Source organism: Cervus canadensis, chromosome 16 (assembly GCF_019320065.1).
Source record: "Cervus canadensis isolate Bull #8, Minnesota chromosome 16, ASM1932006v1, whole genome shotgun sequence".
Lineage (NCBI taxonomy): Eukaryota > Metazoa > Chordata > Mammalia > Artiodactyla > Cervidae > Cervus > Cervus canadensis.
The window spans coordinates 1,748,192-1,775,873 of NC_057401.1; the positions used below are offsets into that span (position 1 = coordinate 1,748,192).

Sequence of the window (27,682 nt, forward strand, 5' to 3'; positions counted from 1 at the left end):
CTGGAGTGGGGTGCCATTAAGGACCATTGATACTAACCAACTGTTAGCAGAGGCTGAGCCCTCGGTCGGGGTTGCCGCTCTGATAAGGACCATGGTGACTGCTCAGTGTCACTAGGACCTAGCATCTTGAAGTTTGTCACTCGTTAAAAACTTGGCCCCAGAGGACTGTCCTGGGGGGCGGGGGGTCTCAGCTGGGACCTGCTGTGCTTGGAACTGCCCCCCACCCCTGACCAACACGTTGTGAGCTCTTAACTACAGGAATTGCAGACATCCAGTGTTTCACCGTCCAGCCCGTCTTGGATGAACACCCAAGGTTCAAGAATAAGCCGGTGCCTGACCAGATTATAAAGTAAGCCCCTCAGTTCAGGGGAAGGAACGTGGGGAGGAACATTCTGTGGGGCTGCCAAGCAAGCAGAGCCGGTGGGAGGACAGGCCTTGGTACCCTTCTATCTCAGCCTGTTTTCCATTTCCTTCCTGGAAGAAGCATCACCCCCATGAGCCCTCTGGGCCCTGCCCCTGGAAGGCTGACACCAGGGGTGGCCGGGAGGAAGAGGGCGGGCTCACCCTGCGGCCGGGGAGTCCTTAGGAAGCAGCGATGGGCTTCACTGAGTGGGACATGGAGAGCCTGTCACTCAGGTTGGTCCCGGAGCGGCTCCAGGAATCCACCACCGGAGAGTGTGGGCGACAGGGCCATGATGCTTGGGCTGAGCGCTTTCTCCAGAGGGACATCTTTTAGGCGTTTGTGAAGGTTGGGCATTGACCGTGGATGTGTCTAGATTACGATTTAGAAAGGGTGCATCACGGGAGTTCCCCCCGTGGTTAGGGCTCAGTGCTTTCACTGCCGAGAGCCAAAGGTCAATCCCTGGTCAAGAAACTTTAAGACCCCACAAACCAGAAAATTTAAAATATAAAATAAAATAAAGGAGGCATTGGAGGTAGCAGCATGAAGACAAGAGTGATCTGTTTAACACCAGAAGCCAAGGTCAGGAATGAGGCGGCGAAGCGGAAGGTCTGTGGGATCTCTGGGCGGCAGGGTGGGTGGTGCCCACTCCAGGGGTGCCTCCCAGGGTGAGTGGAGGGTGCCCACTCCAAGCTGTCTGGCTCACCCCCCTTAAGCCCAGATGCCCAGTTTCATGCCTTGAGTGCCTTAGGAGAGGCTTCTTCTCTGGGAGGGCCTGTCCGAGCAGGAGCTCAGTTGTGAGAGGAATGGCTTGCTCTCTGGGGGAGAAGTGGTCTCACGCTAGGGAGGTAGGGGAGCAGATGTAGCTCAGCCTGCATCTCAGCCTTCCGTCCCCATCTCAGTAAGGCCCCCTCGGGCAAGGGATGACAAGCACACAGCCAGCACCATGCCCTGCTGGCTCTGATGCTAGAACAGTCCTAGAGATTCAGGAAGACTGATGGGGGGTAGCCGGGACACCTCAAGGAATCCTTAGAAGATACCTCTGGGCCACTAGTCTAGGACCTTGGATGTATCCAGATCCTTCATCTAGATCATAAGAAGCAATGGCCCGGGCACTAATATGTGTATTAATGATAGAACTTCAACTTTTGGGGTACCCTGAGGGCTGCTATGTTCTTATGAGGGCATACGTCTGACGAGCTTCTAAATCATCTTAGAAGGAAAGCCTGGCTTTAAACGCTGCAGCGAGGGCTCTACCAGACCTAGAGTTCACTGCGGGGGGCCTCCCTGGACAGTGCAGGCTCAGGTCAGGTTTTGCTCTCAGGGGCCTCAGCCTCTTCCTCTCTTGCAGCTTTTACAAATCCAACTATGTGCAAAAGTTCCACTACTCCCGGCCAGTGCGCAGGGGGGCCGTCGATCCCGAGAATGAGTTTGCCGTAAGTGTCTCCTCTCCCCTTCAGCAGCCTCGGTCATTCCCCTGGGCCTCTGTGCCAGCCAGAGCGTGCTCCTGCCAGAAGCATAACGGGAGGGCCTCTGGCCCAAACCCGCAGGAAGGAGCCTGGCTTCTGTTGCGACGATGACACCCGCTCTCCAGGCTCTTCTCTTGGGTTTGTCGTCTCATTTCCTGAGCCTCTCCACTCTCCATATAACCCAGGCCTGGCGAGAGCCGCTGTCAGCCTCGGGGATTGACAGTCCCCAGTGTCCCTGGGTTTCCCAGGACCTGTTTGCTATTCCCAAGGGCCAAGGCTGGCACAATGGGCCAGCTCCAAGTCTCTCTCAGCTCTTTCCCCTCAACTCTGATTCTTCATATTTGGAGGGGGGGCGGTGTCTCTGCCTCTTTAAGAATATGATGATTGATTGCTATACACACACACCCAGAAAATGCAGGTGAATGCATTCAATTGTGCCTAAAAATTATGCCTGTTCAGAGACCCAGGTTAAAACATATTGGACCTAAATCTAGGGAAAATGTAAACTTCACATTGAGAAAGGATTCTTCAGGGTAAAACGGGAGCGTGTTTCTGGATCTTGTAATTTTTTATTCTGATTCCGGGTGGATAGGAGGCCTGGGGGCCTGGCTGGGTCCCAACTCTGCTGGTCAGGTTTCATAAGTGTGTTGCTTTCCTGCCCCTGCCTCCCTCCAATGGGACAGTCGATGTGGATTGAGAGGACCTCCTTCGTGACTGCATACAAGCTTCCCGGCATCCTGCGCTGGTTTGAGGTGGTTCACATGTCCCAGGTGAGTCTGCCGGCCTCAGGAGTCTCCTGGGACCAGGAGAGGGAAATAAATGCCTTTGTTAAAAGCCGCTGCAGAAAGGAAAAGTGAAAAAGTGTTAGTTGTTCAGTTGTGTCCAACTCTTTGTGACTTTGTGGACTGTAGCCCACCAGGCTCCTCTGTCCATGGGATTCTCCAGGCAAGAATACCGGAGTGGGTAGCCATTCCCTTCTCTTCTCTAGGGGATCTTCCTGACCCAGGAATTGAACCCAGGTCTCCTGCATTGCAGGCAGATTCTTTACTGTCTGAGCCGCCAGGCAGGACTCCAGGAATTCCAGTGCAGGAAGGGACCTGAAGCAGCATCGAGTTTACCTGCTTTTAGATTAATTTTTAGCATCCGATAGCTTTTTTCCCCAGAAAATGAAAGGTACCATAGAATCCAGTAACAAACCTGACGAGCAGGGAGTTTCTGTGGCTGGTACAGGTGAAGCAGAGGGCCTGGAACTCCATGGACACATTCAGCTCCTCATATCCTCCCCCACAGCAATTCTTTGGGACCCCTTTGCAGAATCCCGCTATGAACTCTTTTCAGAGTTGGATGCACTAGAGCTCGGAGAAATCATGCAGAGGCAAAGCTCTGACTACAATGCAAATGTATGAACTCCATGTATTTTGTTCCCCATATAACATGTATTTTGCTTCTTAACTCACTTCAGGGTCTCTGTGTTCTCAGATAGCTAAGGATCTTGCAGCTCCCAGCATGCAAATGGAAGACTAGGGAAACTTGAGAAGCAGGGGCGTATTCAGGATATCTTATTCACTTATTCATTCAGCAAATGTTTGAGTTCCTAACATATGTCAGGCACCTGGAGATTTTACAGTGAAGCTTACATTCTAGTGGTGAAGACACTAAAAAAGCCTGAGTAAATATACGCTATGTCAGCTGGAGAAAAATAAAAGAGAAAGGTAATAAATGGGGGTTATTTTAAGCAGCATGGAGAGAGAAAGTCTTCTGGCTAAATGCCTTTTGAGCAAAAGCCTGGAGGAAGTGAGGGAGTGATCTATGCAAATATCCAAGAGAAGCAGAGGGAATATCCCTTCTGGCAGAGGGAACAGCAACTGCAAAGGCCCTGGGGCAGAACAAGCTTGCATCTGAATCAGAACAAGTGAGGGAGGAATAGCAGTAGTCTGCTAGCAGGTCCTCTAGGACCTTGTAGGCACCATGAGGTCGCTGGCTTTTCCACTGGGTGAACTGGAGCTGGCTGCAAGCACAGGAGGGACATGGTCTGACTGACATTTCCAGCTGCGGTTTGATCAGCTTTTAAACCGTCCCCCTTCAGCCCTTAAGGCCCAAACCCCCAGAAGCCAGGTGACCCTCCAATCTCCTTTACACAGGCGTGGCCTAGACCTTAGGAAAATATAATAACAGATGATAACATCAACAGACATTACTGAGCATGTGCTAAACTGTTCATAGGTGTGACCTCATTTAAACCCCTCAACAAGGCTGCGAGGTAGATATTATTATTCTTCCGTTTTACAGATGAGGAAACCCAGGTACTGAGTGAGTTAGTGGATTGTTCAAGGTTAGTGAAAGAGATGAGGTTTGAGACTTCCCTGGTCATCCAGTGGCTAAGACTCCATGCTCCCAGTGCGGGGGGCCTGGGTTCGATCCTTGGTCAGGGAACTAGATCCCACATGCCTGCCGCAGCTAAGAGTTCACATGCCACAACTGTGACTGAAGATCCAAAGTGCTGAAACTAACACCCAGCACAGCCAGAAATAAATAAACTGACAATTTTTTTTTTAAAATGAAAGAGGTGACGTTTGACTTTAACTTCTCATATCAGGCATCTGGATAGAGCCACTCTCTCCTTCCTCAGTGTGTCCCCAGCCTACCCCAGAGTTAGTGCCCTAGAGAGGAAGAAACGACACATGACCTTTATTCAAGGGACACATTGGTGTATGATAAGCTTAGACAAGTGTTCCAGGAGCTGTGTCAAGGGCTTTATAGCATTATTCTATTTAATCCCACAAAACCCTGTGAAGTACGCTATTATGATTAACCCCATTTTTGAGGTGAGGAATTGGAAACTTTCCACTAAGCTGTGGTCTCCACCCACTGGCCCTGGCCGTGCCCTCTCCTCTGGTGGGCTCAGAGAGGTGCCTCTGTTCGTCACTGTCCCCGCGGGGCTGTCGGCAAACAGGGGATCCCTGCCTGCGCTCCCCGCGTGCCCCGGCCCCTCTGCCAGGGCGTCTCACCTCCTGATGGACAACATAGCTTGCCTGTGTGTTTATTTTTAATATCTATAATTTTACATATAGTAACATTAGAATATAAGCTCCACTAGGCTGTGAGCTCCAGGAAGACAGGTTTTTGTCCATTTTGTTCCTGGCCATATCTCTGAGTGCAAAGAATAGTCCCAGACACAAAATTGGTGCTCAAGAATAGTTATTAAGTAAATTCATCAACCCATCACTCAATTAATATGCAGAAGCCTATAATATCTGAAGTGGTTCCTTTACTTTATGAACTCATGATTCTGAAATTAGGAAGGAAATAGTCAACCTTGACTGATACCCCCCTGATAGAAGTGTTGGGAAAGCCTCCAAAAAGTTGACCAGAGGAAATTTATCTCTATTAACCTCCCTCAGTTGAGTTACTGAGAATTAAGGATGTTTCAGACACAGAAATTTGATGCCTGCTGAGTGAATTCCTCTCCAGACATTTGTCTTTGTGTTATAGAGTTTGTATCTTGTTCTTGGTGATTTCTTTCATGAACTGTGATGACTGTAGTACAGTTTGTACAGAGGGGTGTTTTCTGATGGGATTCAAGTGCAAGTCTTGCTTATTGAGAGTTCTTTCCTTGTTCTTGGTCCTGAGAATATTTAGTCTTTACAAGAAGTTCTGAGCTGGGAGTCAGGGGGCCAAATTCAACCTAGTTATTAAGAGGCTATATGATGTTGGACAAACACAACGTATCTCTGGCCTTAGTTTTCATCATCTGTAAAATAGACATGAAAAAACTATGGAATTTCATGGGAATTCTCTGGCTGTCCACCCTTCACTGCCAAAGGCCCAGGTTCAATTCCTGGTCATGGAACTAAAATCCCACAAGACACAGTGTGGCCAAAAAAAAAAAAAAAAAAGATAAAACTATGGATTTTCCGAGCTGAAAGACACTCTGAAAGTCATTTAATCCAAGAGCTACAAATCTGAATACCTTCAGAGACCAAGAAGATACTGTAAATATGTGAAATGGTCACATTAAGACAACAGGCAGTGGGAGAAGCTGCAGCAAACTCTTTCAGGCTGAATTAATTTCTAAAAACTTTAGAACCCGTGTGCTGGCTAAATGACAGACCCAGCCCCAGGTTGACCTACAGATCTCCAATGTGCAAACACATCCCTAGTTTCTGTCCATTGGAATTATTTTGCTTATGAAAAAGCTAAAGCCCGCAGATGGACCTTGAACTGCCCCGGTGATCCGTGTTAAGTTGTAATAATAACGCTTCTCTCATGCAGCTCAGAGGATGCCTAAGACAGACACTGGGCCATGGATTGCAGCCTGTAGAACACGGGCTGCTGCCCCCACCAGGCTGTGTGTGTGTGTGTGTGTGTGTGTGTGTGTGTGTGTGCATGCACATGTGTGTGTGTGTGTGTGCAGAGTGACCGTGACACAGGGACAACCTACTCGCAGGACCTTTGAAGAGACAGCCATCTTCAGAAATGCCCAGAGACCAGGAAAGTGGGTGAGGAGGCTAGGGTTTCCCAGGGATTTAGGGAAATAGTTTAGAAGGGTGACCGAGAACGTGGCCGCGAATGCCGGGTCTGCCCCCTCGTACAGTCAGCAGTGGCGGTAACCAGCCGATGCACCTGGGAAAGAGCTGCTGTGAGTCAGGTGTCCTGTTATCTCAGCTACTCTTCACTGCGCACTCACAGGCAGGCCCTCTGACGCCACCATTTCAGCAGACAGCAACACTTAGGGCCCCCTCCTCCAGGAAGGCTTCTCAGGCTTCCTGACCATTCCCTCCAGCCCCGACCCGCCCTGCCAGTGAGTCTTCCCTTCTTAGGACGGAAGCTGTGCCTTGTCGTAATGTCTACAAGAGGTAATAATAACAGCCATCAGCTACTTTCTGAAGTAGATTTTCTTCTCATTTTACCAAAAAGTCAACTGAGGCTTGGAAAGTTTAGGAAACTTGCCCAAGGTCAAACAGATAGAAAAACTGGCTGAGATTTGCACTCATTTTTAATTTGCTTAGTTTAGTTCAGGGGTCAGGAAGCTATGGCCTATGAGCCAGATCCCACCTGCAATTATTTTGGTAAGTAGTTTCATGGAACAAAGACAATCACTGATTCTCACACTAGTTTCTTCCTACAATGATGGTGTTGAGTTGTTGCCACAGACAGCATCTGGCTCTGTCACAGAGAAAGTCTGAAGACTTCTCATTTACTGTTTTGTCTAGATCCTGTGCTCATGGGAACCACAGTTTTGCCAGTTAGTACCTAATGCCATTCTGTTTGCTGCGCTGTGTTCAGTCCTTCGGTGGTGGGTGTCTGACTTGGAGACCTGTGGACTGTAGCCCGCCAGGCTCCTCTGTCCGTGGGATTTCCCAGGCCGAAAATACTGGAGTGGGTTGCCCTTTCCTCCTCCAGAGGATCTTCCTGACCCCAGGATTGAACCCTTGTCTCTTGCGTCTCCTGAAGTGGCAGGCAGATTCTTTACCATTGCGCCACCTGGGAAGCTCAGCGTTCTATTTCTCTTGCTTTTTAAGAGGTATTGAAAGGGTGTTTAGTTTTATCTCCCAACTAAGTGAAGCCCATGTTGGAGCAGTGACCCCGCATATAACAAGTCTCAGGACCTGCTGTGGGCCAGGCCAGTGACTGTATCATCAGCGGCTCTCATCTCCAGCTCAGGGCTCACACATGGTAGGTGCACATCCAGTACCAGATGGTTGGATGGGAGTGTCTCTCACCAGGTAGTAAGAAGAAAAAGCCTCCTTGGAGCACATCCAACCACTGAAACCCCAAAGAGTGCCTGCCACTGCCTACTTCATTTCCCCAGGGAAATCTTTTTCTCACTAAGCAGAAATTCAGCTTGTCACTTCCCCAGACAGCAGACAGCCCCCCGGGCTCAGTAATTACCATGGGAGCCTGCTACAGCCCCTTGGGGAACGTTGCTTCATTTGAATTCCAACCCCAAAGGAAATGAATCCCAATAATTATACCTGTTTTTAAAGCAGCCTGCTCAGGCCCTTTCTTCTTGGTGATCTTGTTTTCAACAGACCACAATTAGCCCTCTGGAGAATGCCATCGAAACCATGTCCACCGCCAATGAGAAGATCCTGATGATGATAAACCAGTATCAGAGTGACGAGACCCTCCCCATTAACCCGCTGTCCATGCTCCTGAATGGGATCGTGGACCCTGCTGTCATGGGAGGGTTCGCCAAGTACGAGAAGGTGAGGGGTCCCCTCTCTTGGAAGGGACAGAGCCATGGCAGGAGGGTCCCGGGCAGACAGCTGCGGCCACTCACCTCACTGCAGCTGTCTGTCCCTCCGAAGGACACTGCAGGTGGTTCGGACCTCATGCACCTCCCAGAGTTCCTACAGCCTGACCCTCAGCTCCTTCCCTCCCTCGATGCCATGCTCTGTGTGGTGCAGGAAGGAGCAGTGGTCTTAGAGGTCCCTTATCCCTCTGGGCACATCCAGGTGCCTCTGCCAAAGAAAGACTCTGGGATGACCATAATCCAGACCATGAAAGTCAGGATCCACCAATCAAAGTCCACGCCACTTGTGAAAAGCCATCTCCTCTACAGATGATGGAAATGACCTCTACAAAGGGGAAGAAGTGAAACCCAGAGTCTGTGAAAATCCAGAAGGGATGGGAGATCAACTCCAAAGAGGGAGTTATTATCTAGATATTCTGGTCATAAGGTCCCTCTAGAAATCCCCACATGTTTCGGCCACAGATTTCATTTTTGAGCCTCATGGTGTTCATGGCAAAAAGGGAAAGGTCATTGGTTATAGAAGTCACATTTTCCACTGGAGGAAAATAATTACTCAGTAAGCGGGGATGGGGTGGGGGTGGGGGCACAGGTTTTCCCAGCACTGAGATAGAATAGAAAGTTTTCTTTGATTTTCACCTAAGCCATACAATTAATGGGACGTTGAGGGAAAAATGGTCAACTCATTCTCAAAAATCTCATGATGAATTTCTTTTTTTTTCCTTGAGTTATTGCTTTTTGTTTATTTATTTTTCATTTATTTTTATTAGTTGGAGGCTAATTACAATATTGAAGTGGTTTTTGCCATACATTGACATGAATCAGCCATGGATTTACATGTGTTCCCCATCCTGGTCCCCCCTCCCGCCTCCCACCGGATTAACTTTTCTATGTCATCCATTGATGTAAGACTAAGAATACGACACTCTAGTGTAATTCAGGGACAGTAATTCCAGTCAGTCCTTCCAGTTACCCTGGGATACCTCACACAGCCATCACTGGTAACCCTCTGTACATCCTTGAGGGGTGATAAGACGTGTCTGTATACTCCTGCACACACTGAGCACGTGAGCCCAGAAACAGCTGGGCTGCCGAGGTCCCACACCACAGGGAGGTGAGCGGGAAAGACCGCCGGGTGGACTTCCTTACTGAGCTTCTTCCTGGGGGACGATGCGCTGAACTGCAGCAGAAGCCCCTGCAGGATTTCCTAACACGTGGTTGCCCCCAGCCCATCCCAACACCAGAGGTTCTGATTCAGTCAGCCGGGGTGGGGTTTGTTCAGTGGTGATGCTACTGGTCGGGAGACCATCCCCACCCCCCATTTAACAACTGTTTCCCTGGGGTTTGTTTGTGACCCTTTCCCAGTGGCTATTGATCTGAGCCCTGGGAATAGGCGACATGAATCCCTGAGTTCCCTGACTGTTGCCCATCTACATAGCAATGGCCTCACTCCTGCCCCTTTCAAATGGAATCCTCTCCCAGCCAGAGAGATGCGGGGTGGGGTTCACCAAAGGCACAGGAAATCCCCAATGTCCTGTCTGTCCCCCCAGGCCTTCTTCACTGAAGAGTACACCCGGGAGCACCCAGAGGACCAGGACAAGCTGACACGCCTCAAGGACCTGATCGCCTGGCAGGTACAGCAGAGCTGGGCTGGGGGGCCTGGCCCTGCGCTCTCCTCTGACCTGCTGGCCGGCTTGCCCTCCGCCGGCCCCTGGTGGCTATGGCCTGGCTTTACTTGTTCTCCTGCCCTTTGGCTTTGGACCTTTCTTCTGACTCTGTCTTCACCTGAGCGGGCACATCCTAGGAGTGGATCCGGGGCCTTGCCTCCTTGGGGTGCGGCCTGGCCTGTGCAGGCGTGCTGCGCTGTGTGTGTTGCTGGGACTGCTCTGTTGGGCACTGAATTCAGGAGGTGGCCTCTCCCAGTGGGGCTGAGATGAAATCCAGGCTCCCGCACGCCTCCCACCACCACCCCCTGCAGCCAGCACCCGCCAATCAGATACCGGGAGACTCCGGCCCCCACTCCCACCTCCCCTCCTCCTAAGGCTGACCCAGTTTATCGCAGTTAATGCTCAGATGGATACCAGCTTTCAAACATAATCGAGGCCTTGGTTTGGTTGGTTTGGGGTCAAAGGCCTGCCCGCCACACAAGCTGCTGAGCCCCTGGAGGTCCAGCCCCGGGCCTCAGACAGACTGTTCTTCCTGCCTGCTCTCCCCTGCTCCCTGCGTGTCTTTCATCTGTCTGTCCCCTCCCTGCACCCTGTCCCTCTGTCCCTTCCCTCCGCGTCTCCTCTGTGTCTCACTCTGCACCGCCCTCTAAGGAGCTCTCTGCTCCCCCTCCCCTCTCTGACTCGGGCCCTCTCTGCTGTCCCCTCACACCTCACTCCTGGCTTTGCTTCCCTTCTGCTTCTTTCTCCACTGCCCTCCCTCCTTCTCTGCTCTTTCTCGGCTCCCTCTCCTGGGTTTTCTCTCCCTCCATCTCATTCCTACTCCCTGGAGAAGAAACGATCCACAGACCCCTCCCCAGGGGTGATCAGAGGACCAGGCTCCCAGTCTGGGCCTGCAGCACCCCCTCCCAACACATCCCTGCTCTCCAGGCCCACCCAGCCCCCAGGACCCAGGGTGGGCTCCAGAGGGCGCGCTGGGGGGCTTCGATCAGGGCCAGCCCTCCCTTCTCGCCAGTCACAGCGCAAAGAAAGGTGAGCTGTGGTGGGGAGTTTTTGTGACTCCAGGGAAATCAGGAATGTGAAGCATTGGGTGCAGCCTCTTTTCTTAAAATAAGAATTCCTTATTCAGGTCCTTCTCTGCCTCTGCCAACTTATGCAAAGTGAGGCCTTAAAAATGAACCGCCAGCGGCTGTGCAGCGCACTCTCCTGAGTGCATTCTCTGTGTCTGCAACTTTCTCCCCCTCCTTACCTTGCACCTCTTGTCATCCCGAAGGGCCCCAGCTTTTGAGGCCACCGTGTCCTTTAATGCTCAAGTAATGATGCCCACCCTCCCCCTGCCCAGCTTGGGAAGCAGGGAGTCTCAACCTTGGTTGGTTTCCTGCTTCCATCCTTCCTGGGGCACCCCAAGGAGGGCGAAAATGCACACAAATGTGTCTGGTTGTCAGGCCTCATTCTCCGTCCATGTCACTGCCCTGGCCTCACTGCTGGGCGTGCCTTATCCCCGGGGAGGGGACTCTCTGGGCCGTATCCTCTGCACCCGAGGTATGAACTGGACTGTGGCCCCACAGTGCGGCTGATTCCAGGCTGTGCCTTTAGGAAATTTTTCCAAAATCTTTCCGTTAAGAAAGGGACACCACAAGCAAAGAAGGGAGACTAAAAGCCTGTATTGGATGTTACAGCCTCTAAGAGCCCTTGGCTAAGCAGCCTCCAACAGCGCCCCCTAGTGGAGAGCGTGTGCCCTCCCCTTAGCACCAGCCCCGCCTTTTCTGCCACACTGCTGACGGAAGCCCACCAGAGGATTGCCCTGGACCACGTCCCTCCCACTCAGAGGCCAGCATCCTAAATACTCAAGAGACCAAGAGACGCTGCCCTGCTCAGGGTGAAGGTGGCCTTTCTAACATTACACACAGCAGATTAATTCCTCCTCCTTCATTTCTTTCCATTCATTCTTGCAACTTATATAATATATATTGAGCTCCAACTGTGTGCCAGGCTTGGACCCACTCCCTGCCTCTCCTCTTGAAGCTTAATTATAGATTGGCTCTTGGTTTGGCAAAGCCAGATTCACTTTGGATTTTCTCAAAACACAAGATCCTTAGAGTTCAAAGGGAGCTATACCCGTATCTCTAGCAACACAACAGGAGCTAGAAGCGCACAGGATATGATGGGTTAAAGATTTCATGGATTTCAAGATGGATCGCTTCCTAATTGTTTGTAAAGATTTTTCTCTAGCGGCATGGAAAGATGTCTATAGTACATCCTTCTTGTAAACAGGTTATGAAGCATTACACGCAGAGAAGTAAACATGACAAAAATACACGGCACGTGGATTTATCACAATGTACACCTGTGTGGCCACCCCCAGATGAAGACCCAGAATTCCTCTCGCACACAGATGCCTCTCTTGTGCCTTCCTGTGGTCATTGACAGCTCTCCCCAAGGTTGACCATTATCCTGCCTTTACAATAACCATTGACTCACTTTTTAACAGTATTTTTTAACCATCCAAGCACTCATTCCTAAACTTTTCCTTATTTTTGACCTCTATATAAATGGAATCACACAGTATGCATTCCTCTGTGTCTAACATTTTGTTTAAAGTTATGTTTTTAAATTGATTAATTTTATTATACAAGACCATTATTTATTCATTTTTATTGATGTATAATAGTCTATGCAGCTGAACTGTATAACTATGCCAGAAAATTTTGCTTTGTTTTGTTTTTTAACTGGTGGAGATTTGGGGTGATTTCAGTTTGAGGCTATTTCAAGTAGTTCTGTTCTGAACATCTTCGTATGTATCTTTTTAGCACACACATACTCAATTTCTGTCAGGTATATACCTAGCTATGGAGTTGCTTGGTTATAATGTATGAGAATATCTGGCTTTAATCAGTTCAGTTCAGTTCAGTCGCTCAGTTGTGTCTGACCCTTTGCGACCCGTGGACTGCAGCACGCCAGGCCTCCCTGTCCTTCACCAACTCCTAGAGTCTACCCAAACTCATGTCCATTGAGTCAGTGATGCCGTCAGACCATCTGATCCTCTGTCATCCCCTTCTCTTCCTGCCTTCAGTCTTTCCCAGCATCAGGGTCTTTACCAGTGAGTCTGTTCTTCGCATCAGGTGGCCAAAGTATTGAAGTTTCAGCTTCAGCATGAGTCCTTGCAATGAACACCCAGGACTGATCTCCTTTAGGATGGACGGGTTGGATCTCCGTGGAGTCCAAGGGACTCTCAAGAGTCTTCTCCAACACTACAGTTCAAAAGCATCAATTCTTCGGTGCTCAGCTGGCTTTAATAGATAATGCCAAACTTCTGAAACTTTGCCTGTTTCTGAACATCATAAAAGTGGTATTATACAGTATGTTGCTGTGTGTCTGGCTGCTTTTTTTCAGTGTAATGTCTGTGAGATCCATCCAGGCTGTTGCCTGCAAGAGAAGCTTTCTTTCTTGTTTCCAAGGTTCGCCATTGTGTGCCTGTAACAATGTAGCAGCCCCTCTTGGGGTGTGTGCCCAGCCTCCTGCTGACGGCGCTTGTCCTCAGGCTTTGCGCAGCGCTGACCGTGGTGCGAGCACTCTCGCTCATGTCTGTCGGTGAGCAGCGGTGCTCAGCGCCCTCAGCCTCCGGCCAGCAGTGCGCGTGCTGGGTTATGCATTCATCTGTAGTCTGACTGGGTGCCCAGACACAGTTTCCAAAGTTGCTGAGCCAGTTTACTCTCCCACCAACGACTTCTGGGAGCCCGAATCGCTCCACACTCTACGGACACAGCACGCTGTGATTCTTTAGCTTTAGTCTTCCTGGTGTTGTGAGGGCATCTCGGTTTAGTTTTAATTTGCGTTTCCTTTCTCAAGCGATGGCATTCATCGCATTTTCCTGTGTTTACTGGCTAATTGAATAACCTTTCTGTGAAATGTTTGTTCAAATCTTTTACTTATGTTATTAACTGAATTTTCTTTTGTTAATAATTCAGAACAGTTCATATATATTCTAGATATGAGTTCTTTGTCAAATATATGCATTTGACATATTATAGTTTGACACATTGTGAATATCTTTGTTTGGTCTGCGGCTTGTCTGTTTGCTTTCTAAATGTATTTTTGAAGAAGAGCAGTTTGTGGCTTTCATGAGCTCCAATTCATGAAATTTTTAATGATTATCACTTTTGTGTCCACTTGAAAACTGAGCACCCCAAGGTCATGACGACCTTCCCCTGTGTTTATGGGGACATTTCATGGTTTCATGCTGGGCTCTTCCGTATGTGACTGATGTGACTGACATGCAGTAAGGGCCTTCTTAGCCTTCTGCATGGATTCCTAACCCCTCCAGCGCCACTTGTTGAGAAGACTGTTATTCCCCCAACTCTGACAACAGCGATCACATGTGTGTCAGTCTGTCTCTGGACTTCCTGTTCTGTCCCGTCGGTCTGTCTGTCCATCCTTGCACCAATTCCACTCTAATTACTATAGCTGTAGAGTCGGTCTTGAGATCTAGTGGTGAGAACTTCAAGTTCTTTTTCAAATTTGTCTTGCTCTTTCTTATCCTTCATATTTCCATATAAATTTTTTAATCAGCTTGCCAAATTTTAAACACCCCTAAAACACATAGAGATTTTGATTAAAATATATTAAATATATAAATTAATTTGAGGAGAATTTTTGTCTTCATGATAGTGACTCTTCGAATACATGAACATGGGATCTCTGCCCTTTTCTTTAGCTCTTTAATTTCACTCAGCAAGTTTTGTTGTTTTCAAAGTAAAAATATTTCACATTTTATTAGACTTGTTTTTAGGGATTTGATATCTTTAACTATTCTAAATATTATTGCTTTTAAACTTTTTTCTGTTTGTCAGTATAATTACATTTTTTTAACATGTTTACATTGTATCCAGTAATCCTACTAAATTCACTTAGTAAGTCAAATTGTTTGTACATTCTTTTTGATGTTTTACAGATATAGTCATGTCATCTCTAATATAAAATGTTTCACTCATTCTGTCCCAGTCTTGTACGGTTTAGTTATTTTTCTCGCTCTTTGCACTGATGAGCGTAAGAAGAGGGAGGACGTCTGTCTCCCGCATCAGGGCGACAGACAGTATCTCTCCGAGTGCGGTGTTTTAAAGACGATGTCCCACTGTATGCCTGGTTTGCTTCTTTGTCATGAATGGGCTTTTACTTTATCAAATACCTTTCATGTATCTATTGAGATACTCATATTTTTTCTTCATTATCCCACTAATTCAGTGAATTATTTTGGTTGATTTTGGAATATTAAACCAACCTTGCATGAATGACATAAATCCCAGTTGGTTATAATGTATTATCATTTTTATATATTGCCAGATTCTATTTGAAAATATGTTCTTCAGGATTTTTGAATCTATGCTCAAAAGATATTAACCTATTCCTTTCTAAAAGTTCCTAATTTCTAGATATTCCTTTCTAATAATATTCTTAAATTTTTATAAGAGTTATCCTGGTCTCAAGAAGTAAGTTGAAAATCATTCCACATGTAAAATCCTTTCTGAAGAGTCTCTATAAAGTTGGCATTTATTTATCCCCTAAATGTTTGCTAAAATTTGTCTGCGAAGCCACACAGGCCAAGAATGTTTTAAAGTGTGTATTTAATACTTCGCAGATTTCCTATTTCTTTTGTGTCCTTTTTGGTAAGTGGTATTTTTCTAACAATTTGTCCATTTTATCCAACTATTAAATTCATTGACATAAATGTTATTATAATATCCTCTTATGACTTTTTATAATGCTTATACTTCCTACAGTGACACTCCTTTTTAAAATTTTGATGTTGGTTATTGGTACCTGCTGGTATCTTCTTGATTAGCCCTATAAGGAGTTTATCAGTGTCGTATCTTAAAGAACCAACTTTTGGACTTGTCAATCCTCTGTCTTGTCAGTTTGTTTTCTTTTTCATTCATGTTCACTCTTACTTTTATTATTTCCTTCCTTTTGCACTTTTTGTGTTTAATTTGCTGCTCTTGTACTGATATCTTGGGATCTTAGCTAATTGATTTTCTATCTTTTCTAAAATGTATTAATAAAATTAAAACTATACATTTATCTCCACTTACAACACTATCTCAGTAGGTTTTATGCAATATTTCCATTATCATTCCTTTCTTTTTAAATAAAATCTTCTTGTTTCATGGATAGAAAATCTTTTCTTAATTTGTACATTAATTATTTTTTTAAATAATGTTTTCTTAGGCTCTCTTCAGAGAAGGCAATGGCAACCCACTCCAGTACTCTTGCCTGGAGAATCCCAGGGACGGGGGAGCCTGGTGGGCTGCCGTCTATGGGGTCGCACAGAGTCGGACACGACGGAAGTGACTTAGCAGCAGCAGCAGGCTCTCTTGGTTCTCTGTTTCTTCCAGATTAATCCATTCATGCTTCCTTTCCTCCCTTCTCCCCCACTTCTTTCCTTCCTCTTCCGTGTTTGCTTGCTTTCCTGTCTTTTGTTTCTGATCACTGTCTTTCACACTGGAGAGTTTCCTTCAATACCTGGTGATCCTTGGCAATCTGTTCCTAGTTAAGAGTGGGGGCACTAAAAAGCTGAATGAATATCTGTGGGCATGAGAGAAGGTCTTGTCACCTGGATGGCATTACATACGGTAACTGAGTAATCCACACACATCTGGGCTGTTCACTTTCTCCAGGACAGATGCTTTGAGCTATTGCCTGCAAAGCAACTCCTGGCTTCTGTGCTGCTGGCAATTGGAGACAAAAATGAAGGTCTCGCCTTTATCATTATGCAGACTTTTCCTCAACCCCTGTTTCCTGTCCGGCTCCTCATCTTTGCCCTCTGTTGTGCCTGGTACCCCTTAGCTCAATGCTCTTTGTTCTAATTATTCTAGAGATAAGCTCCTGCTTCTTGAGGAAATGAGAAAATATAACACACTACCAGATGAAACTGCAGGGACCTGGCCATCCAGCTGCTCCTGTCGCAGAATTTCAATCCATCCCTGTTTTCAGCCTCTCAACTCAGTCTAGCTTTTCTGAGATACCAGGTGCCTCTAACCCCTGAGCCCTTCCTGGCTTCCCAGAGGCAGATTGTCCTCTTACCACATCTCCTCCTCTGTCCTGGAAGATCAGTTACCATCCTCCATCCACCTTCCACCCGACATGTTTTGGGCCAGGTTCATAGGTGTCTTCTGGTCTCACTGAATTTCAGTTTCTCCTTTACTTTGCCATTTGGGGGAGCACTCCAAGAGAAGGAGGCAGAAATGTCTTTGGGTCACCATCATCAAAACATTTGTTTTCTCTGAAGTGATCTGTGTTGTACTCCTTGCAGTCCTCATTATGCTTCCCTGAGATCACACTACTAAGTTTTTCAGCTGTTCTCAGCTTAGAGCAGCCGCTGTGGCCTGGCTTCTGTCCTTGGATCTACCATTCACACAGTGTGGATTGACCTCCTCTGCTGATAAGTAAGGGCTTGACTGCCTCATGAGTCCTCTCTTCCCCCTCATCTTCCCAGGACTTTTACATCACTTTAAAAATATTCCATTCCCTGGTGGCTCAGATGGTTACGAATCTGCCTACAATGCAGCAAACCTGGGTTCAATCCCTGGGTCAGGAAGATCCCCTGGAGAAGGGAATGGCAACCCACTGCAGTATTCTTGCCTAGAGAATTCCATGGACAGAGGAGCCTGGTGGGCTACAGTCCATGGGGTCGCAAAGAGTTGGACATGACTGAGTGACTAACTTTCACTTTAAAAATTCCCTATTGGCTCATTAGCTCCATGATATTAACACTCGGCTATCTTTCTTTGGTCTTGTCACTGGATACATGTTGTAAGACCCGGTTGTGCCCACGCCTTTTCTGTTCAGCCCTTCCCTTCTCCTATCTCCCAGTCTCTGAACAGTCACACTCTCCTTTTTGCATCTCCGAGAACTTCTTGGACAAGGGTTTAAGTCAAAGCAACAGAGACCCCACTCCTCTGGTCTCACACTCTGCTCCTCAGTAGATCCCACCAGATGCAGACTTTCCCTAGCATGCGGCCACTAACGGGAGGGGCGGGGAGGGGAGGGTGCAACCCTTCCATGACAAGACAGTCAGAGGTCTTTCTCCTAGAAATCTTATTTTCAGAGCAAACCTCAAGGATGCAATTTTCCCATTTCCCAGGGTTGGTGACTCCAGCTAAAGGTTGTCGAGACCATAAAGCCCTCAGCAATTTCTCAGCAGGTGGACTTGACTTCAGCGCCCTCCCTGAAGCCAGGTGGCCAACCTCTGGCTCATCATTTACCACTTTTCTCCCCAGATCCCTTTCCTGGGAGCTGGCATTAAGATCCATGAGAGAAGAGTGTCAGAAAATCTGCGGCCCTTCCACGACCGGATGGAGGAGTGTTTCAAGAACCTGAAAGTGAAGGTGGAGAAGGAATATGGTGTCAGAGAGATGGTACGGCTGGTCCCCAAGGCCAGGGAGGGTGAGATGGGTGGGGTGGGGCAGGGAGGGCGAAGAGGCCAGAGCAAAGGCGCCTGCCCTTGAGAGGGACCTGAGAACCGCAGTGCCAGAGCCAATCCAGGGAACCTTCCGGGAAACTTGGTCCCTTAAACGTCATCTCAGATAAATGCCAGTTATAAATTGAGTCCTGAACAATCAAGAGATTGTGCTAATAATAAAAGCAACACTGATGAAGCACCAACTTACTATATGCTGATCTGATCTAAGCACTTAGCTCATTTAGGCTTCACAACAAGCTTGGGAGTGGTTCTTAAACCCTCGTGTCTGTTCTCGAGATTCCAAGGCGTTAAGTGACTTGCTAGAGGCTATATAACAGATGGGGCTTCACAGGAGGCTGAGTGGTAAAGAATCCACATGCCAAGCGGGAGACACGCGTTCCATCCCTAGGTCAGGATATCCCCTGGAGAAAGAAATGACAGCCCACTTCAGTGTTCTTGCCTGAGAAATATCACGGACAGAAGAGCCTGGTGGGCTACAGTCCACAGGGTTGCAAAGGGTCGGGACTTAGTGACTTAATGACAACAACATAGAACAAATAAGTGAGGCTCAGAATTTGCACGTGGCTCTGACGGCCTCCAAAGCCAGCACTTTCAGCCACTAACAAGCTCTGTGTCCTCAGGAGGGCATTGGCCTGGTGCTCACAGAACCTCTTCTTTTATCTCTTCTCCAGAAAGTTTCATCATAAAACATCAAGGCTGTGTAGTCTCTCAGAGGCCATCTGGTCCAACCCCCTGATTTTACAGATGGGAAAACTGAGGCCCAGAGACAGGAAGTGAGATACTAGAAAGCACACGGGTGAACTCAGGTCTCTTGTCTTCAGGCCAGCAGTTTTTCCATGACACAGGCTGCCTTTTCCAACACTGTCTGTGTGATACCCAATGCAGTTCTGATGGCAACCACATTCTTAGGTTATGGGCAGAGTCCTCCACAAGACACCCTCACCAAGACACCAGGGTTCCCTGCACCTCTGACTAGCTGGTTATAGGTTTGGAGATTCTCACCACCCCTTCAGGTCAGATAATTTCACAGAACTCAAGAAGTAGCCCTCCCTCCATATCCATGGGTTCTCTATTTGCAGATTTAACCAAGGGAGGATCAAAAATATTTGGGGAAAAGAATCCAGAAAGTTCCAAAAATCAAAATTTGAATCTACTATGCTGACAACTATTAACCTCATGTTTATATTTACAACTACTAATATAGCATTTACATTGTATTGGGTATTATAAGTAATCTAGCAATGATTTAAATTACACCAAAGAATATACATAGGTTATCCATAACCTCAGATGTGCAGATGACACCACTCTAATGGCCAAAAAGTGAAGAGGAACTAAAGAGCCTCTTGATGAAGTTGAAAAAGGAGAGTGAAAAAGCTGGCTTAAAACTCAACATTCGAAAAACTAAGATCATGGCATCTGGTCCCATCACTTCATGGCAAATAGATGGAGAAACAATGGAAACAGTGACAGATGTTATTTTCTTGGGTTCCAAAATCACTGCAGAGAGTGACTGCAGTCATGAAATTAAAAGACGCTTGCTCCTTGGAAGAAAAGTTATAACCAACCTAGACAGCGTATTGAAAAGCAGAGATATCACTTTGCCAGCAAAGTTCCATCTAATTAAAGCTATGGTTTTTCCAGTAGTCATGTACAGATATGAGAGTTGGACCAAAAAGAAGGCTGAGCACCAAATAATTGATGCTATTGAACTGTGGTGTTGGAGAAGACTCTTGAGAGTCCCTTGGACAGCAAGGAGATCAAACCAGTCCATCCTGTAAGAAATCAACCCTGAATATTCATTGGAAGGACTGATGTTGAAGCTGAAACTCTAGTACTTTGGCCACCTGATGCGAAGAACCAACTCATTGGGAAAGACCCTGATGCTGGGAAAGATTGAAGGCAGGAGGAGAGGGGGATGACAGAGGATGAGATGGTTGGATGACATCATCAACTCAATGGACATGAGTATCAGCAAACTCCGGGAGATGGTGAAGGACAGGGAAGCCTGGTGTGCTGCAGTTCAGTGGTTGCAAAGAGTCGGACATGACTGAGTGACTGAACTGTACTGAATCCTGAATCCTCCAACACCACAGTTCAAAAGCATCAATTCTTTGGTGCTCAGCTTTCTTTATAGTCCAACTCTCACATCCATACATGACTACTGGAAAAAACCAAAGCTTTGACTAGATGGACCTTTGTTGGCAAAGTAATGTCTCTACTTTTTAAAATGCTGTCTAGGTTGGTCATAACTTTTCTTCCAAGGAGCAAGCGTCTTTTAATTTCATGGCTACAGTCACCATCTGCAGTGATTTTGGAGCCCCCCAAAATAAAGTCTCTCACTGTTTCCACTGTTTGCCCATCTATTTGCCTTGAAGTGATGGGACCGGATGCCATGATCTTAGTTTTCTGAATGTTGAGTTTTAAGCCAACTTTTTCACTCTCCTCTTTCACTTTCATCAAGAGGCTCTTTAGTTCTTCTTCACTTTCTGCCATAAGGGTGGTGTCATCTGCATATCTAAGGTTATTGATATTTCTCCTGGCAATCTTGATTCCCCAGCTTGTGCTTCATCCAGCCCAGTGTTTCTCATGATGTACTCTACATATAAGTTAAATAGGCAGGGTGACAACATACAGCCATGACATACTCCTTTCCTGATTTGGAACCAGTCTGTTGTTCCATGTCCAGTTCTAACTGTTGCTTCCTGACCTGCATACAGATTTCTCAGGAGGCAGGTCAGGTGGTTTGATATCCCATCTCTTTAAAAATTTTCCATAGTTTGTTGTGACCCACACAGTCAAGGGCTTTGGCATAGTCAATATTTATCCTATTGGGACATCCATGTTTGATTACTAGCCAGGAAAGCTCACCTTAGCCTAAGCGTCTGGAGTTTTTATTGGGGCTTCATTACATAGGCATGACTGAATGAATCCTGGGCCATCTAACTGAAATCCATCTCCAGTTCCCCTTCTCTCCCCGGATGCCGAGCTGACATCTGGCTTGGAGAACCAGCCCTGTAATCACAAGGTTGGTCTGTATGGCCAGCCCCCATCCTCGGTCTCCCCCTCAGTGTAAAAGGGGTGGAAAACAGAGACATTTGTGTCAGAGGGGAAATTTTAAGGATTTGGACATCACCTATCAGGAACCAGGAGTAAAGGCCTAACGAACTCTTTATTAAACAACCACCCAGAGGCTCAGCCAGCCGGAAAGTTTCTGTCCTCATGCGCTGCTCTGCCCACAGCTCCACCAGCCCAGGTGGAGGAGAAAGGGAGCAGGACTGTGGCGGGCACCTTACCCCAGTGCCCCGCCCCAACATCAGGCCTGCCTGCTCACCCCCTGCTCTGTGCCCCCTGCCCCCGCAGCCCGACTTCGAGGACAGGCGTGTGGGTCGGCCCCGGTCCATGCTGCGCTCCTACAGGCAGATGTCCATCATCTCCATGGCTTCCCTGAACTCGGACTGCAGCACGCCCAGCAAGGCCACCTCCGAGAGGTCAGTGCCTGCCCCAGGCGGCCCCCTGCAGCCCTGCCCCAGCCCGGCCCCCGAGCACAGCCTCTCTGCCTTTTCTGCCCCAGGGCTTTCCGCTCCACCTTCCTGCCCATCTCTCCCAAAGCCTTCCCTCACCTAGAACTCTCGCAGCCACCCTGTAAGGCTCAGTGCCCTTGCTAGAGGGTCAGCTGAGGCCCGGAGAGGAATGTGGCTTTTCCTGAGCGCCCTGCAGAACTCGCCCACAGCGCGCGGCAGTCTCCACCAGCCAGCCGGGCTCCTCATCTGCTCCCCCCAGCTCCTCCTCCTGTACCTGCCCGCACCTCTGTGCAGGTCTCCCTGCTCAGCCGCTCGGAGTCTCTGCCCTCCCACCTCCCTGAGCCCTCTGCTCCACCCAGCCCAGCTCAGCTACTGCACTGCCAAGATCCTGTGATGGCGCACTCCCCAGGAGATTGTGCTAAGGGCTCCTGGATCTCATCTCTTGGCTGCTCTGCAACATTGCTGCAAACACCCCATTTAATAAAAGACAATCATGCCTCAGAGAGGTTGAGTGATTTGCCCAAAGTCATTCAGCTCAAAAGTGGCATAGATTGAAATCCAGATCCATATTTTTAACCAGTTTTCTCTTCCTGTCACCAGTCTTATGGCTCACTGCCTTCCATTTTATTTTACCCTGTATTTGGAGTGTTTGCAAATTAAGCAGCTCCCCAAACTCTGCCAGATGAGCTGATCTACCCCCTGGCCCTGTAATGACAGGTCAGCCTGGGTCCCTGTAAGACAGTTCCACTAAAGTTCTACTGCTGTCCTTGTTGCCATTCAGCTTCGACCTGGAAATAGCACATCCCAAGACTCCAAAAGTGGAGCAGGAGGAACCCATCTCCCCAGGGAGCACTCTGCCTGAGGTCAAGCTGCGGAGGTCCAAGAAGAGAGCCAAGAGGAGCAGTGTGGTGTTCGCAGACGAGAAGCCATCAGCAGAATCAGACCTAAAGCGGGTGAGTGGCCAGGGCAGGATCCTGTTGATGCCACAGGCAGATCTCCCCTGCACGTCCAGCACAGAGCTGGGGGCTCTGAGACGTGGCTTGCTCAAGCCTCATAGTGAGATGGGGTTACAGATGAGGCATCTGAGGGGAGGTGACGTGCTGGTTGGCGCCCCAGCAGCCTGGATGTGACAGAGTGGAATTTGACCCAGTCTGTCACTGTGTCCTTCCTACCATTGCACAAGACTCTGTAAGACTGGGCAGTAGCCTCCTGGTCCAGCACTGTGTGGGAGAGCCACCCTCCCAGGCTGGCCCCGGTGTTTCTACCTCTCAGCTCTCTGTCCCCAACCACAGGGCCAGTCTAACCACTGACATCTCAGACTCCCCTAAGCTCCTCCCGTGGACCCAGAGCCCAGCTGGGCATGCAGAGCTGAAATTCTCACTGCCCTGACTTGGAGAATTTTTGTCTTATAAACTAATAACTATTTAATATGATAGTGCCAGACAGCCCTGGGTTCAACCCCAACTTCCCCCCAAGAGAGAGGTTTGTTGAAAGCATTCTGGGAGCCTGGAATAGGAAGAGGGATTTAGCCTTCTGGTAAGGGAGGGCTGCCAGACAAAAGGGCAGGGGCCAGCTGAGATCCCTTCCAGTGACGAAAGAATTGTCCCCAAACTTCTCAGTAGGCCTCAGAGACTATCCCTGCCAGGGCGAGGAGGCTGGAGGTAAGACAGTGTTTCATAATTCCAGGGGCATCATTCACACCATAGTCTAAATGAATGCCACCACCACAGTTGCATAGTACGTGCAGCTTGTAACTGTGTATACAACCACAGTTGTAAAGAATGCAGCCTCTGGTGTAGATTGACGTAGAGTGACACAAAGCAGAATAAATGGACTTTAGGCTGAGCCTCTAGAAGCCATGCCAATCCCTTACCACTGATTTTTCAGAGCCTAGAACTGTGTCATGCTTAGCCTGTGTGTGTGTGTGTGTGTGTACACGTGTGCGTGATGTATTGGTCCAGCTCTCCAGGAAGCATGAGTTCATGAGTGACACCAACCTTTCGGAGCACATGGCCGTCGCCCCCAGGGCATCCATCCTCTCTCAGATGAGCTTTGCCAGTCAATCCATGCCCACCATCCCAGGTATGTGCCCTCCACCAGCAGCACGGGGGGTATAGAGGTGCCAGGGGTGAGGATGGGTGGGAGCTGCAACTACAGAGCAAAATCAGCTAAGCACGCTGGAGGAAGTTGGCCCCGCTCATGGTACGCCAGTGGGTGACGCCATCCCAAGAGGCTCTGCCCAGGGCTGGGGCAGTGGGGAGAGGCCTGGACCTGAGGACCAGAGGTCACTCTGAACCTCAGGATTCAGTGAGAATCCATATGTCACGCCAAGTGGGCCTGGGTTCTCAGCTAGCCAGGCCCTTCCAGGGACCGGAAGTCTGTGCCTGGTAAGTCTCTCAGTCCTGTGTTTCCTTTTGGGGCCTGGAAGACTATTTCCAGAACTTACAAAAATTGCCATCACATCTTACAGTTGCAGAGTGTTCGATGCACAGATGCTTCAGTTTCTCCCCATCACTCATTGATTGTCTGGTGAGGACATCAGCAACATATAGAAGGCCTTTGCTAACTCACAGATGGGGACCCGGGGCCCTAACTGGGGATGCGGCCAGCTCGAGAGCACTCTATCTGGCACATGGCGAGTCTCAAGTGTCAGCCGCTCTGCGCCAGGCTCCGTGCCGAATGCTCCTCCTTCGTTGTTTCATTTCAGCCAGGGGTCCCCAAGCCCCAAGCAGTCTGCAGCCTGTTACAAACAGGCCACAAGTGGGAGGTCAGCGGCAGGCAAGTGAGTAAAGCTTCATCTGCTGCCTCTCATCGCTTGTGTTACTACCTGAACAATTCCCCCCGAAAACTCCGTGGAAAAAGCGTCTCCCATGAAACTGGTGTCTGGTGCCAAAAAGGTTGGGGACCGCTGCTTTAAGCCTCCTCTCAAACCTGTGACATAGGTCGTGTGATTAGCCCCACTGTACGGATGAGGACGCTGAGGCTTGGAGAATGTCTGACTCCTGCTTGGGCGGTTCCCTGAGTAGTGGAGGCCCCAGGAAAGGTGCCTCCACTGGTGCCCAGGGCCTGGGCAGGATGCCTCCAGAGTGGTTCCACTCCCGTCCCCTCAGCAGGCCTACAACTCCCTTGAGCTCTGTGCTCTTACCCCCACGTTCCCGAGGCCAAAGCCAAGGATCAGAGCAGCCTTTGTGGCTCCAAGCTGGGGAGCCTCAGCCACCAGATGACACCTTGACCGGAGAGGCTCTCCCCACAAGGAACTCCGCGCTCTCGGTGTCGGAAGACACGCGTGCGCCCATACTGTCTCCCTGACGTGGGCAGAGGGCCTGCTCATGAAGAAGTGAAGGCTCCGGTGGCCGGGGCCTCCCCCCAGCCCTGGGCCCCTGTTTCCAGCCCAGAAACTCTTGGATGAGGCCTTGATGGAACCAGGACGCAGGCCCTTGTCTGCGGGGTCAGGCAGGGCTCCGCGAAGCGGAGGGACGGCCTCCGCGGCCCTGGGACGCACACGGCTCCCGCCTGCCCCGCGGCCGGCCCCCCCGGGGACCCTGTCTCTGCCCCGCTTGGCTCCCACCCGCCCCCGGTCGCCCTCCCTGCGCCCAGCCCTCACGGCGGCTCTCGGCTCCCCTGCAGCCCTCACGCTCTCGGTGGTCGGCGTGCCTGGGACGGACGAGGCCAGCGCATCCCCCCGCCTCAGCCAGACCTTCCTGCCTCTGTCAGACGGCGACAAGAAGACGCTCAAGAGGAAGAAAGTGAACCAGTTCTTCAAGACAATGGTGAGCCCCGGGCTGTGGGAGGAGGAAGGGAAGAGGGCTTCGCGGGCGGAGGAGGAGACGGGGACCTGTGTGGGGTGTGCGCGTGCGCGGGCTACCGCCGGGATCCCCTCCAGGGAGGGGGACCTGTGCGGGGTGCGCGCATGCGTGTGCTACCGCTGGGGTCCCCTCCAGGGAGGGGGACCTGTGTGGGGTGTGCATGAGTGTGCTGCCGCTGGGGTCCCCTCCAGGGAGGGGGCAGGGCCCCCAGGGTGCGGACGAGGCCAGAGAGGCCCAGAGTGCCGTTCTCCTTGTGGGCTCCAGGGGGCGCCCCGGAGCAGGATGGGCCCCGCGGGGCGGCAGGAATGTGTCAGGCGGCGCCGGGCTCCTGGGAACTCAGGACCTGTAGCTCTCCTCTGCCTGAGTTGTCCTCTGTTGCTCCTGTCAGAGCCACGGCAGCCAGCTGTCCTGGGCAGCTAAAACTGCTTTTTAATTCTTTTGGAAGAACTTTCCTATTCAACTTACATGGCAGAATCCTATTTAAAAGTTAGTTTCCAAACCCTGACGTTTCAAGTCCTGTCTCCCGTTGTTGCTTGTCAGTCTGCGCCAGATGAAGGGAGGCACCCCAGCAGTTTGATCCTCAGGATGCCATTAAAGCCAAACTCCGTGGCTGTAGTAATCGCACGTCCCCTGTGAGTGTGCCTGGAGTCAGGCCCCAGGCTAGGCCCTTTCCAAACATGATCCCGTTTGACCTTCCGCGATCCCTTCGGGGGTCTTATCGGGCTCACGAAGTGGGGTAAGCAACCCGCCTGAGTTCACATGGTCCCAGAAACAGCAAAGCCTGAGGTCTCACCACTGAGGGCCCAGCCTTTCTGTCACGTCAGCCGAGGTCACAGCCGCTCAGGCCCAATGGGCTCTGGCAGGGGTCAGCTCAGGGGCCTTTCTGAGGGGGACGGGGAGCCCTGCTTTGGGGCTCATGGGAACCCCATCTCGGGCTGTGTCTGTTTATCCTCTTTTCCCATGCAGCTGGCTGGCAAACCTGCAGAAGAAGGCAAGCCGACCTCCGACTCCATGTCCACCGACCTGTGAGATGCTGCTGACCACGGCTGTGCCTGGGGAGACGGGGATGGGGGTTTCTGGAATTGGAGACAGGCAGTGGGACATTGATGCCTCAAAGAGAGGGGAGCCCATCCATCAGTGGCCTGCACTCACACAGAGAGAGTGGGCTGCTCCGGGCCCCACTGTCACTGGTGGTAGACCCAGCATCACCAGGGCCACTCACCCAGGTGCTGGGTGACCATGCCCCGTTTGGATTCTTAGCCACACAAGGAACCACCAAGGATGCCTTCTCCCAGAGTATCTCCCCATCATCCTGGGCATGTGTTTTTACAACCCAGTTTATTAGATATAAGGAGCTATATTTTTGTGTGTGTGTTTCATTTTCTAAGTCCTAGCACTTAACAGAACAGCTCTTAAATATTCTTTTATTTTATTTTTGGTTAACAGTTTTGTACTTTACATTTTTAATACAACCAGTCTCTTTTCTAGCTGACCATCTCCAAAGTGTTGCTCTTTCTTACTGACAATAAAAACGATTCCGTGACTCCAGCAAGCCTCAGTGCATAGATCCATCAACCGAACGCCTCAGGCCCAGGACTGGACTGGGACCGCCTGGGGACGCTTAGGAGACAGGCAGGCCCAGGGCCTCCAGTGATGTTATGAAACCTGGCTCCAGCCCATCCCAGTGAAAATCTGCCTACCTTGTTCATACCACCCCCAGGAATCTTCTCCAAGAATTCCATTCATTTAAATATATTTTGTTTTTGGTTAACGGTTTTCTACTTTACGTTATTATCTAGATGAAGAAACCAAGGCACAGAGACATGATGTGAGCTAAGACCACACGCTTGGTACATGGAACAGAGGGATCAAACCGCTATCTGGGGACTTCCCTGGTGGCCCAGTGGTTGAGAGACCGCCTTCCAATGCAGGGGACATGGTTCAATCCCTGGTCGGGGAACTAAGATCCCACCTGCCATGGGGCAGCTAAGCCCACGTGATGCAGTTACTCAGCTTGGGCGCCCCAACTAGAGAGAAGCCCGTGCACCACAATAGAAGATCCTGCACACTGCACCTAGGACCCGACACTG

The 27,682-nt window shown here is 49.5% G+C and overlaps 1 protein-coding gene across 1 annotated transcript in view; it reads left to right on the forward strand.

Annotated features, from left to right (window-relative positions):
- Positions 1-27,138, forward strand: part of DOCK2 (dedicator of cytokinesis 2) — a 468,222-nt gene extending 441,084 nt beyond the window's left edge. Inside the window, 11 exon segments of the mRNA XM_043488772.1 lie at positions 268-349; positions 1,752-1,836; positions 2,553-2,639; positions 7,902-8,078; positions 9,673-9,756; positions 18,060-18,197; positions 21,626-21,753; positions 22,568-22,739; positions 23,748-23,868; positions 25,414-25,556; positions 26,559-27,138. Of these exon segments, the coding sequence (XP_043344707.1) occupies positions 268-349; positions 1,752-1,836; positions 2,553-2,639; positions 7,902-8,078; positions 9,673-9,756; positions 18,060-18,197; positions 21,626-21,753; positions 22,568-22,739; positions 23,748-23,868; positions 25,414-25,556; positions 26,559-26,621 (1,280 nt within the window). The 3' untranslated portion in view covers positions 26,622-27,138.
- The last annotated feature ends 544 nt before the right edge of the window (positions 27,139-27,682 follow it).